The sequence below is a fragment of the Rhinoderma darwinii genome, chromosome 1 (genome assembly GCF_050947455.1).
Source record: "Rhinoderma darwinii isolate aRhiDar2 chromosome 1, aRhiDar2.hap1, whole genome shotgun sequence".
Lineage (NCBI taxonomy): Eukaryota > Metazoa > Chordata > Amphibia > Anura > Rhinodermatidae > Rhinoderma > Rhinoderma darwinii.
In genome coordinates, this window is record NC_134687.1 from 333,509,689 (window position 1) to 333,523,616 (window position 13,928).

Consider the following 13,928-nt stretch of genomic DNA (forward strand, 5'->3'; position numbering starts at 1 on the left):
GACAATTGCATTGTCGTCAGAAATACACGCCACCTGTTCGACATAATGCCAAAGGCACATTCCACACTTCGACGAGCTCGGCAGAGGCGGAGATTAAGGTGCTAAACCTGCTTCTCCCAGCAAACAGGGGTTGGGCCAGCTGGCCTATTTGTAGGCTGGCTTGCCATTAATCCCCTCTGCGTTTTTGACGCGCGTTGCAAACGCTTGTCGTGCGCGCGTTTAAAACGCAACAACGCTGCGTATACGCAGTCAAAACGCAATGCCAACGCGCGCAATACGCTGCGTTTTATGCGCGCGCAAAACGCACACGCTCGTGTAAATGAGGCCTTACAGATACATTTGAATTTAGAGAATTGCAAATTTTTGCAAATGTTCTCAAAGTTTTGGTGTTTTTCACAAAAAAATATTGAATTTATGGACCAAATTTTTTCACTAACATAAAGTACAATATGTCAGGAGAAAACATTCTCAGAATCGCTTGGATAGGTAAAAGCATTCTGAAGTTATTACCACATATAGTGACAGATGTTAGATTTTAAAAATGAGGCTGTATCATTTGGTCCAAAAGTGGCTGCGGCGGGAAGAGGTTAATAAAGAATATTCATTTTATTAATTTAGACACTGGAACTTACACAGAAAAATCTGTTTTTTTAATTGAATCTTAAAAAAAACAGAAACCATAATTTGAGTTCATTTTAATAGTTTATATTATAAAACACAGAATAAAACCCCTCAACATACATACTCCTAGAGAAAACAGAAATGCAGCTTCTACTCCAGCAGGCTACGAAAGGAAAGTATCATCAGTCTGTGGCTACCATGGTAAGGCCTGAAATGGTCTTCTCGGCTGTGATGGACACTTCTGCTGGAGTTCAGGCACAAAGTCATAGTCAAAACAAAGAGTGGAGTGAGTTGGTAGAGTCAGGTTAAAATCTGATTTGGGTATTTTTGCTGCAGCTGCCATAGTGCGGCTAGTCTTGTTGCATACAAGACGTAGCCCCAAGAGATGACCACGATACAGAGGAAAATCTAGAAGGAAACCAAAATAGAAGATTACCGAATTGTTTCAATCAAGTTTTTATGTTATACAGACTATTTAAACCTTTTTGGTGTTTTTTTTTTTTTCTATAGTAAATTTAAAAAATCTTAACCTAACCCCTTAATGACCAGGCCTTTTAGCACATTAATGACCAAGGATTATTTTTTTGTTTTTTCACTGTCTCATTCTAAGAGTCGTAACTTTTTCTTTATTCCGTCGACCTATAAGGGCTTGTTTTTTGCGGGACGAGTTGTATTTGTCAATTGCATCATTTTCGGATGCATATAATACATTGATTAACTTTTATTACCTTAATTTTAGGAGAGAATTGAAAATAAGCAGCTATTCCAGCATTGTTTTTCAAATTATATATTTACAGCATTAACTAACATGTTACCTTTATTCTATGGGTCGGGACCATTACAGGAATACCAAATACATAGAGGTTTTATGTTTTCCTACATTTGCACAATAGAAACCGTTTTTAAAAAAAAATGACTTGTTTTTGTATCGCCGCATTCCAAGAGCCGTAACTTTTTCTTTTCGTCAACTTAGCCATATGTGGACTTGCTTTTTGCAGGGCAAGGTGTAGATTTCATTAGTACTATTTTGGGGTACATGGGACTTCGTGATTAACTTTTATTTTTTATGGGGGGAAAAAAAAGGAATTTTAATGGTTTTTTTTGGACGCCGTTCACCTGGTGGTTTAATTAATATGTTAACTTTATTGTTTGAATCTTTACAAACGCGGCAATACCATATTTGTGTATGTTATTTTTTTTTACTCTTTTACTAAATAAAACCACTTTTTATGGAAACAAGTGGTTTTATTTTATTGTAATCCTCTTATTTTATTTTTCATAAACTTTATTTAACGGTTTGGTTTTTCTCCCACTAGGGAACTTCGATATATCCGTCGCTATGCGGGAACTAGCTCCTGCTTGTGACTGATATATCCGTATTTAGGGGGTTAAAGACCTTAATGACCAGCTACATTTTTCCATTTTTGCCTGTCTGCCTTTCAGCAGCCATAACGGTTTTTATTTTTTCATTGACGCGGCTGTGTGAGGGGTATTATGCTGGAGATTGTAATTTTTTGCGAGCTGTTTGGGGGGGGGGGGTAGAAAAAATTCACTGTGTAAGTTCATTTTTACGGTGTGATTCTCTGCATTGTTTTTTTTTTATCCCGTTCATGTTTTACGCTAAATAACCTGTTAAATTAATTCTTCAGGTTTTTTATGGTCATGTAGATACCCAACATGTGTAGCTTTTTATGTGTTTATGTAATTTACGTAATGTGCTTGTGGGGTTTTTTTTTTTAAAAATCTGGAGTTGCGATTTTTGCAGGGTAATCGCTGCCATTACGCCGCAAAACTTGGCTTTCTATTGCGGGTTTTGCTTCCCCATTGAATTCAATGGGAAAACCTGCAACGGAAAGTAAAGAAAAACGCAGCATATATTGACATGCTGCGGAATTAAATTCCACACCCCAGGTCAATTTAACGTTTATAGTGCGGTTTTTCTCCGCAGCATGGGCATGAGATTTTCTAAATCTCATCCGCTTTGCTGCTACTGTAAATGCTGCGGAGTTTACGCACACTTATGTTCCAGAAATTCTGCAGCGTTTACACTACTTGGGAACCCGGCCTAACAGGTGACAACGAGCTGCATTCTTTTGAAGTGCTGTAAGGGGAGCTGTGCTGCTGACAACGATAATATTTTACTTATTTAAAGCGATACGATCAGCAGATGATTGAGCGTTTGCTCGTTCATCTGATCGCTTCCCTGTTTATACAGGGCAATTATCGGCAACGAGCGTTCTGTGAACGCTCATCTGCCCGATAATCGCCCAGTGTAAAACCCCAGACTTCAAGCATTGCCCCCTTTTTTTTTTTCTGCACAGCAGCCCTATTACCAACCGTTGTTCAGGAAAGCAGCGGCGTGACCATTTTCAGGAACGGTTGGAGTCCTGGCAGTCGCACCCCCGCCAATCAGAAAATTATGATATTTATGAGATGGGAAAACCTCTTTAAGTCAAATATGGGAAATTAATCATAAAAGGTGTCAAAGGGCACCAAGTGGTCATAGCCATGACCCTATAGAGCCACAGGCGCAACCATGTAGTGCCTCTTGACCAATCAGGCTGAGAGCCACGTTAAATTCCATAATGAGACTTCAAGACACTTTGCAGGTGCAATAGCACCTACTGATATTTATTGGAGTCTGCTCTGGTGGAATACACACTTTGCCTCATGCACACGATCGTTGTGCCACTTGGGCCGTTTTCGACGGCATCCGAGTGACACCTGATAGTCTTCACAGACCCATTCACTTTAGGCCTCATGCACACTTCCATCACCGTTTTCTCTGCCGGTTTTGACGGATCCGTGTGTCCGTTTTGGTATCCGTGTTTTAAACGGACGTTGTGCTTCCGTGTTTCCGTTAAGAAAACGGAAGGTATTGAACTTTATTTGAATTTGTAACATGTCCCAGTCTGTGAACTTTGGCACTCCCTGCTAGGACCACGGATCTGTCAACAACTGACGGCACACGGAAGCCTTCCGTGTGCCGTCCGTTTTTTTGACTGACCCATTGACTTCTATGGGCCCCACGGTCACAGAATCACTGACCAAAGTAGGACATGCTCTACTTTTGACGGAACAACGGATCAGTCAAAATAACGGAAGTGTGCATGGGACCATTGAAATTAATGGGTTGAGGGTGCGATCGGTGACAAAAACTGATAGCACCCTTAAAGAAAAAACTGAACTGGGCATGAGGCCTTAGCGGGTGAATCGGGTCTGTGAAAAATGGTCCGAGTCTCCGATCCGAGGAAAGATAGAACATGCCCTATCTTTCCTCGTATCACTGACGGGACTCGGACGGCACATTCGGTCATGTGCATGAGGCGTGCCTTAACAAATCGGGTGTCTAGGAAAAGGAGGAATAGCCCAAAACCAATCAGATTCCAGCTCTTCTTTTTCTAAAGACCTTTTAAAAACTAAAGCACCAACCTGATTGGCTGATGTTGCCAACACCTCCAATTTCTCTTTGCACCAATATTGATAAATCTCCACTGATGCAGTATGTGGTTTTTAGGTTCTCCTTGAAGAAGAAGCATTGACCGTTTGTAACACTATGTCTCACCAGTGAGTAAAGCCACTCCAGGGCTCTGCGGCTGACGAGAATCATGTGCCCGGCAAGCTCCTCGGTGCTGCTGCTTCTCAGTGTTGACGTTCGTGCCCTATAGCAACGCACTGTTAGCGGCTACAGTAGTTCTGAGAAGCGCAAAGAAACACAACGCAAGTGACGTCACAAAACGAAACTTCCATCTTTACCACTGGCGGGATGGGAGAGATACCTCCTGCCTGTAGGGGGCAATGAGCAGTTTCCTCCGTCAGTGTGATACTATACTCTATTGCTGGTCCCCGGTGCTCCCGGTTTGTTTCCTGGCGGGGCGGAGGCTGGTTGTGTAATACTAGTGTACTGGGTATGTGACTATCTGTCGTATGTAACAGCGAAACTTTATCATGAGAGAGAAGAGGAGCAAGCGCCGGAGAGCGGGGAGGAGAGAGGAGACGTCAGGCACGGTATGTCCTGTATAGACTCATGACTAGCTCTAGCTGCTCCCGGGAGGTGAACGCTTCTAGTATCTTCTCCGTGGAGGTCATTGTGAAAGCCTGTGTGTACTACTGGTTCCACCAGAGGTGGCTACGGGGAGCGCTGAGCAGCCATTCACCGTGTAAACACTACGCTACTGGAGTGACACAGCCATAGTCTTTCATGCTGCTTATATTCACATTGGTCATGTCTGTGGTTTCCCAGTATAAAAATACATTACCTTTCTAATACAGTCTCTGATTCAATTCCTCACCCTCTTCAAGTCCTCTGCTTGCAGCCAGTGAATGGATTTCTTCTTGTTTGTGTCCAGAGATCTAGTCCTGAATGTAGCGCTATTCCTCCCGTCAAATCTGACAATTTGTGACCAAGGCTTTAACGCAAATGTGAACATAGCCGTATCTTATTGTGAGTGGTTCTTGGTTGCCGTAGTGTGTGTACTTCTAGATATTTGCTGTGCATTTTTGCCTTTGATCTGCTGGGGAATTCCATCTACTATTCTCCTTTGTTATGCACTACAGGCACTGGGAATTTAGGGAGCCATTGGAATCCGTGGGGCTTTCTGTCAAATTGTTGGTGATTTCCCGTGGCAGAATAAGCACGCACCAAAGGGTTGTAACTGTAGAGTTTTTCACAGACACCTGCCTGTGTCATCTACTGAAATGTCAGAATATAATGTAAGCAACTGAAAAGAACAAACACCTGTAAACAGAGCTCCCACTGATTATGAGAACGGGTGTCCGCAACCCCCAAATCCTCACTGCACCCCTCCATGGTGAGGAGGGGCTTCAATGGAGCTGCGGTCAAGCATGCGACCGCTGCTCCATTCAATGTCTATGCAGCGAGGCAGGGACTCCTAGCGTCGTACATTACTATGATGCTAGGAGCCCGGCTCCCTGCAGTGTGTTCGGTCCGGGACTTGCGGCCGAAATACGTTCCGTCCTTTATGGACCGAACATGCTCGTGTGAATCCAGCCTAAGGCCTCATGCACACGAACGTATTTTTTAAATACTGGTGTAAATACGGGTACTTTGTCACGTGTATTCGACCCGTATTCCACTAGTATTTACGGACCCTTTTTCTCTGCAAAATTGCATTGCACTAATCGGCAGCCCCTTCTCTCTATCAGTGGTGGATAGAGAGAAGGGGCAGCCATTTCGGGCAGAGTTTCCGCAGCGGAACGCAGCGATTGTAAGTAAAAGAAGTTCATACGTACCCCGGCCGTTGTGTTGGTGACGCGTCCCTCTTTTGACATCCAGTCTGACCTCCCTGGATGACGCGGCAGTCCATGTGACCGCTGCAGCCTGTGATTGGCTGCAGCAGTCCCATGGGATGAAACGTCATCCTGGGAGGCCGGACTGGAGGGAGAAGCAGGTAAGTTAACTTTTAATACTATTCACTCCAGCTGTAGTCACTCTCCCGTGTGCTGAAAGAGTTACTGACGATCAGTTAACTCTTTCAGCACCCTGGACAGTGACTATCCCCTGACGTCGCCTAGCAACGCTCCCGTAATTCCGGGAGCCCCATAGACTTCTATGGGCCTGCCGGTGCCGTAATTACGGCCTGAAATAGGACATGTTTCATATTTTTCAACGGCATGGGCACCTTCCCGTAAGCAAACGGGGAGGTACCAGTGGCCAATAGAAAACTATGGTCCCGTAATTACGGGCGTTTTTACGTTCGTGTGCATGAGGCCTAAGGCTGTGTTCACATCAGCATTGCCCTTCCGTTGAGGGGTTCCGTCGGAGGTTTCCATCGTGTTAACGTTGTTTTTGACCGAATCAATAGCGCAGTCGACTGGGCGATTGATTCTGTCACAACAACGGAACCCTGTCACAAAGATGACAAACGGAAACCTTTAGCAACGTTTCCGTCACCATTGATATCAATGGTGGCGCAAACGGAAGCTTAGGTTTCCGTTTGCCCTTCCTTTGAGGGGTTAACCCAACGGAAACCCCCGATGGAACCCCTCAACGGAAGGGCAACGCTGATGTGAACAGGCCCTTAAAGCGGTTATGCAGGAATAGAATAACAAGCAGCTCCGTTCCATTCACTGCAATACCAGACACAACCCTTGGACGCTGTTCCTGGAAGAAAGCAGCCATGTTATCGTAATACTGGAAAACCCCATTAACAGAACAGAGTATTTCCAATCTAATTAGGGAGATTCATATAAATGGCAACCAATCAGAGCTGGTCTTTCATTCCACAGCAGTTTTAGAAAGGAAATGTGCACCCTGATTGGTTGCTATGTGCTATCGGTTCATCTTTAAACATATTCCACTGTGAATGACTCCTCTATAACAGCCTTGTTGAAGTCATGGTGACAATGCTATATTTTAACCAATGTGTAAATTATTTTAGATATTTCGAAAAAAATAAATAATGCTACATTGTCACTATGAGCTCAGCAGGAAAATGCTGTGAATTGTTTGTTTAGTAGTGAGTCATTTGCTCTAGAACCTGTCATTGTAGGAGCAAGCATTAAACTGAACACTTCTGCCGCCTAATGGTAAGATGGTTCATTGCAATAAGTATGTATGTATATATAATATATATATATATATATATATGCAAAATGATCGCAGCACTCCAAAGATTGATGTCAAATAAAGATGTGGTTTTATTATTCCATGTTCAAAGACAAGCTATGTTTAAGTCCTCTCACATCATTATTTGAAATCAATCTTTGGAGTGCTGCGATCATTTTGCATATATCTATAGGACTGTTTGGATCAAGGTCAGGACCGCATAGCACCAGCAAATAAATTTATGAAGTGCTGCTTTTTCTCTACATATATATATATATATTGTAATCGGTGTAAGATGTTTACCAATATTTAATTAACTTCAGATCAAATGCGCATTCGTGATAGAGAAGCTTTAGACTTCACAGTTATTGTAGACCTTGGTTAAAACCCATATGCTTACATGTAATGTACTTGTTTTACAGATGATCTCACCATCAGCAGATGACTTTGCAGTGGATAGCGGCATTTCACCAAAGGCTGGTACAAGTAAATTGCAAAGCCAAGGAACTCCAACCGATGCCTCTCCTGACTCTAAGTGCCCCATATGCTTGGATCGGTTTGATAATGTGTCCCACCTTGACCGATGCCTGCACAGATTTTGCTTTCGCTGCATCCAAGAATGGGCAAAGAACAAAGCTGAGTGTCCACTATGCAAGCAGCCATTTAATTCTATTATTCATAGTGTTCGTGCAGAAGATGACTTCAAAGAGTATGTCTTGAGGCCCACATTGAATGGCTCATTTGGAAGTCCTGATGGACACCGGTTTCGGTATCGCACCACTATGACACGGGACAATTATTTATCCCTGCGATCATTAAGGTCCTCTTCTCGAAGAACGTTTTCCCCTCCAGACAATGGTGTTCTTTTTGAGGGGATTTCAAATGTGTCATCGCAGCAGAGAGGTAGTGATATTCATCAGATGATGCGACGGCTGGCCACTAGACGGCAAGCCAGTGCCGAGGGCCGATCTACGAGACAGATTCAAGAGCAGGAGCTCATAAACTACAGAAGATCAATTTATCGTGCTGGATTACGTGTCCGAAACATCCAAGATGGAGGTCGCTACCGTGATATATCGGCTGAATTTTTCCGCAGAAATCCTGCATGCCTTCACCGGTTGGTGCCCTGGCTAAAACGGGAGTTGACGGTATTGTTTGGCTCTCATGGCTCCCTTGTGAACATTGTACAACACATCATTATGAGGAATGTGACACTGTATGACATGGAAAGTCAGGCTTTTGTAGAGGATTTGCAGCCTTTCCTACTTCACCGTACTGATCATTTCATACATGAATTTATCAACTTTGCACGTTGTCCTTACAATATTGAAGCTTATGATCAGCATGCTAATTATGATTGTCCAGCTCCTTCATATGAAGAAGGAAGCCGATCAGAGTCCTCCGTTATTACAATATCGCCTGACGAAGTAAATATTAGAGAGCCAGATGTGCCATCATCTTCTCTTGATGTTGGACAAGCTCCTTGGGATGATGAGACGCCGGGTCCTTCTTACACCTCTGTCGACCGGACAATATCTTGGACAGCAGACATCTCCGATGAACAGCCGTCCAGTAGTATACACATTGCCAGTGATACAAAAAGTGCAGCTGAAGATGTGCAGAACCCGCCTGTTAGAACAGATGAGTGCGTTATAGTAGGCTTTGTTAAACCTCTGGCAGAAAGAACCCCAGAACTTGTTGAACTGTCTTCTGATTCGGAAGGTTCTATTTGTGAAGTAAAGATTGAGCAGGCCAAAAAACCTCAAATCAAGTCATTTACCTTAATTGGCAGTAGTGGGCCAAGTAGGTCGTCCTCTCCTTTATCATCACTCTCAAGTGAGAAAGATACATGTAACTCTATCCGTAAACCTAATACGTCAAAAGAAAAATCCCACTGTAAAACAAAGAAGGAACACAAGCCAAAGGAAGCCGCCTCTATAAATGTCCATAGATTTAGAAAAGATAAAGTACATTCATACAACAATGATTCCTTGAGATGTAGGGCACGATCGCAAAGCTCAGATTGTTATTCCCGTTCATCTCGCAATAGGGCTTATGAGAGTCACAGCAGAAAGAACCGCAAAAACAGCCCAAGAAATAAAAAATCTCCAGCTAAGAGCCGTCACAGGAGTTGGAGAGAAAAAAGATCCAGGTCTAGAGACCGGAGTTCATCATGGCGAAGCCAGACTGTGTCATTGACTAGCGAAAGCTCAAGAGAAAGAGGTGGTTCTCGCTCTACAAGTACAAACCTTAGAAGAGGGCGATCACGGAGTCGTGATAGTGACAATGACTATGCAGCAGACAACTATCGAAGTAGTTATCAATGGGAGTACACTTACTACAGCAGAAACCGAGACCGAGATGGCTATGAGCAATCCTATAGGAAACGTGCACGTGCTAAAGGTCATTATTCTAGACCTTCTTCCAGTCCAGAGTACCGTGTTCAGTCTTATTGTGCAAAAAAAGATTTGAAAAGAAAAAAGGGCACCGCTTCTGCCAAACTGCATCAGCATGATAGATATCGCTCGAGAAGTCGTTCATGTAGTAGAATAAATACATCTGGGGGAAGCCTTGAGTGTGACAAACCTAGTGGAAAGAGAAAGTACAAAACTCGCCATTTGGAGAGGCAAGAGAAAAAAGAAAGCACCCAGGTAGTGGAGGCTACGCAAGGAAACACAAGAAACTACAAGGATGATATGACTGAAACATCTTCAAATGAGCCAAAGCGGAAGAAAAAACCACGAAGCCCTAGCGTTGAAATAGTATATGAAGGAAAAGCGGTGGAGAGCTCAAAGAACCACAAGAAGAAAAAGAAGAAGCACAAGAAGAAGCATAGACGTGAACATCCTGCCAACTCCTCAGCTGCTTCTCCCATTATTATTACAATCGATAGTGACAGTGATATGACAATGGTAGAGGACACTTCTTCCAGTGGCAAAAATACTGCCAAGTCTGATAAAAGTCATGATCGGGACTCCATGCAGTCAGCACGCAGCCATTCACCATCTACCTCTGTCACAGGAAACCTCACAGATCCAGTTAATGAAGCACTTGTGGGTCCCTCATCCAAAGGCTATGATATCTTTTCTAGCAATGGACCTTTGGATGCTGCCACAGGCATACTTGATGGTTTACATTTTGATGATAGCTCCAATGAGCCAGCTCTTCCAACCACCAGTAGCCCAGTAAAAATAGACCCTCCACATTGTGAGGAAGCAGCCATGGCTGAATTGCCTCGGCCAGAACAGGAGAGTGCAACGTTCACAGAACCTACTTCATTAATGGAGGAAAACTCTCGAGAAACATTTGCTGAGACCATCAGTGATTTACTGGAAAGTATGTCTACACCAACAGTTTTATAAACTTGTCTTGACTCTCTTACTTTTATAAATTAAAAAGACACATTCACCTCCGAATAGTTTGACTTTTCTTATTAGCAGGGTTTTCTGACTGCAGGCAAGCTGCATGAAGTTCACCAAACGCAGTTCGAGAAAGTATCTATTGGTACTTGAGTGCAGTTTTGTTGGTAAACATTCTTTGCCTGGTTAGTATATTGTATGTCTAAATTACCTTATTTACCACTTAAAATGTTCCTCCAACTTTAAACCTCGATTTCAGTTTAAGGTCAAATTCTGTTGTGATCAATTTTTATAATGTTTTAAGTGGTTGGTGCTCAGTTTTTCTGATACAGAGCTCCAAATTGAGTTTAATTGGAGCTACATAAATCAATATTCAGTAATAGTGGTAGCTATTACTAATAATAATACTAGTAATAGCGGCAACTTTCAGTTTATTATTTGAAGGCCTTGTCCCATAAACAAAATTGATCACCTATGGACAGTTTAGGTGATAGATCTCAGGTCGCCGGTGGTCCGACCGCTGGGACCCCTAGCGTTAACGAGGATCCCGGAGTCCCCTGTGTGTATGGAGCAATAGTGTGTATGCAATGGCCACTGCTTCATTCACTTTCTATGGGGCTGAGGGGAAAACTCATTAACTCTATGGCTATCTATCAGAAGATCCTCAACCCCTGTAAAGGTATGTTATCAAATTAATAAGGATATCATTTTGAACCTTAAGGCCAAATGTACACAATCCGTATTTTTGTGCAGCAAATCTGCAGCGTAATACGTACCAGAAAAGTAAATAAGATTTCAATAAATCTCTACACGGTGCAGATTTTTTCTGCACATAAATTGACCTGCGGTGCGTGTTTGAGATCTGCAGCATGTCAAACTATCCTGCGTTTCCGCTTGCGAATTGTATCGGACTAGTTTAAAAAAAAAACTCCCCAAAATCCGCAGCATAAAAAGCGCACCTAGAAAAATGCACTATTAATGATTTATTTTACCTGCGGTTTTGATGCATGCAGAATTTTTTCACCAAAGTCCACGATCTGTGCATGTAACCTAAAGGGGTTGGCCCCTTCATATATATATAATGTTTTTAAACAGTGGATAATGGGGATATATGGCACTTTCTAATATAGTGTGTTAAGAAGTGTGGCCCCTTGGTTATCCCGGTCTTCTTTCCGGCAGCCACTCCACTCTCGTCCCAAAAATGCCCGCTGATACAGGGGCAGGTAATGTGACACTGTCTATCAGCGACTTCTATTGTAATGCACTTCACCTGTGCTAGTTTCCTGGTGCGCAAACGCAGATGTAAGCTTTGTATCATACATTCATCCGCACTGGCGCAGTAAGAAACGAGCGCAGGTGCAGCGCATTACCTTAGAAGATGCTGATGGACAAAGTCTGATATGCTGCCATCTGTCCTTGTGTGCCAGGAAACTGGTGCAGTGCATTACAATAGGAGACGTTGATAGAAGCGGTCGCATTAAGTGCCTGTCTATCCGTGGCCATTTTGGGGATGACCGTGGAGGGGCTAAACGCAGTATATTAGTAAGTGCCATATATCCCCCTTATCCACTGTTTAAAGTGTAGCTAAACCTTTGACAAACTTCTGGCATGTCATAGTGACCTGTCAGAAGTTTGGATTGGTTGGAGGTCCGAGCACTGAGAACCTCACCAATCTCTGGAACGAAGCAGCTGAAGCACTCGTGTGAGCGCTCAGCCGCTTTGTGTCTGTTGGGCTTTTTCCGGAAATAAATGTATCGGTGTACGGACTCAATAGAAAGTCTATGAGCCCGTTCTCCGATACATCGGCTTTCCGGAAAAAGCCGAACAGACACGAAGCAGCTGAGCGCTCACACGAATGCTTCAGCTGCTTCCTTCTAGTGATTGGTGGGGGTCTCAGTGCTCGGACCCCCACCAATTCAAACTTCTGACATGTCACTATGAGTTTGTCAAACGTTTAGCTACACTTTAAAAAAAAACATTATATGTAAAGCAGAAAGCCTCTTTAAAGTAAAATTATCTTAATAGTTGACGCACTTAATATATACTAAAACGGTTGTACAAGATAAGAAAAATCTAGATAATTTTTTTTCCCCTCCAGAAACCGTACCACTCGTGCCAATGGGCTGTGTCTGGTGTTGCAGCTCATCCCCTACACAAGCTGTTTTCTGCTCAGACATTGTATGTATAGAAAGTACCACTAGATTCTTACATGCTTGGTGACTTGAATGACAGGTATTATTTGAAATGCTTAGAACTTGCTACTAATCCTTTTTATAAGCAGGATAGAACATGGAACCTGGGAGAACACACACAGCGGATTTGTTAGGTAATGCTCTGCGACTATTCCATTGAGCTGAATGAAGTTTACAGAAATGCATCACATGCTGGAGAAACAACCCCATATAGATGTATGGAACAGAAATTATTTTTGCAGTAAATCTTTCAGCCATTTATTTTATGTTTTGTGTTTATTTACAGCGAGAGAACTTCAGGGACCGCGCAGGCGTGTTTCTGGCTGTATAACAGAACAGCCCATACACGGCATGTCACTAGTGACGTGTCGTATACCAGGCAGAAACATTTACCAGTTAGACCAAGTGATAGGTATACAGCTGGTTAACTCAGCGGGCAAAGAGAGTAACGTCACCAGTCACATGCCCCATGGCAGCATTGAGAAACAGGGCCAATTTTGATACAGTAAGTGCTTTACAAATGTAATCACATTTCGAAGTTAAAAGCACTGACACATAAAAGTGTTAAAGGGAAAGTGTCACGGAAATTTTTTTATTTTAGTATGTTATTAAAATAAGTTTTATTGTGTTTTGCTTTTTTCTTTTTTTCAATTCTCTATGGGGGCTGCCATTTTTTTTTCATCTCTTAACGACGCATACAGTGATGGAATACGGCACATACATCCCCATAGAGAATGCGAACGGGAGCCGTTCCATTCACTATAGTGTACGCTGTCTGTGTGGGAACAGCACATGCACCGCTCCCACACAGTCCAAAAGGAAAGTCTTCGGCAGTGCGACATCCGGCGCCATTTTCATGTGGACCGGAAGCCGCGGCTGGACAGTAAGATGACTACTTCCGGTCGCGGCTTCCGTCCATATGTTCAGAAGCAAGGACTGGGAGCGGAGGCAGCAGCAGGAGCAGGTAAGTTATGCTTGTGTATGTTCGTGTTATAACCACTTTATCTAATCCTCCTAAACTGTGTATTCGCTCAAAAAATGGCGGCACACAGTGTAGGAGGTTTGAAAATTTGACCCCCTCCTTTCTCCTGGCACTAGCCAAGATAAAGGACGGGGGATTGTTTGAGGACACTAGAGTGAGTGTGTCTTCTCCAATTTTGCAGCATAAAGCAATGAGGTTGCTTTACC

General features: G+C 43.1%; 2 protein-coding genes across 2 annotated transcripts; one reads left to right on the forward strand and one right to left on the reverse strand.

Annotated features, from left to right (window-relative positions):
* Nucleotides 1-680: 680 nt before the first annotated feature.
* Nucleotides 681-4,716, reverse strand: SMIM27 (small integral membrane protein 27). The gene is made up of 2 exons (XM_075825657.1): nt 4,187-4,716; nt 681-1,029 (listed from the first exon to the last, which is right to left on the reverse strand). The coding sequence occupies exons 1-2, from the start codon at nt 4,229-4,231 to the stop codon at nt 922-924; spliced, it is 153 nt and encodes a 50-aa protein (XP_075681772.1). The 5' UTR covers nt 4,232-4,716; the 3' UTR covers nt 681-921.
* Nucleotides 4,288-13,001, forward strand: TOPORS (TOP1 binding arginine/serine rich protein, E3 ubiquitin ligase). The gene is made up of 4 exons (XM_075825656.1): nt 4,288-4,629; nt 7,612-10,525; nt 12,647-12,726; nt 12,830-13,001. Exons 1-4 carry the CDS (start codon nt 4,570-4,572, stop codon nt 12,872-12,874), a joined length of 3,099 nt encoding a protein of 1,032 aa, XP_075681771.1. The 5' UTR covers nt 4,288-4,569; the 3' UTR covers nt 12,875-13,001.
* Nucleotides 13,002-13,928: the final 927 nt, after the last annotated feature.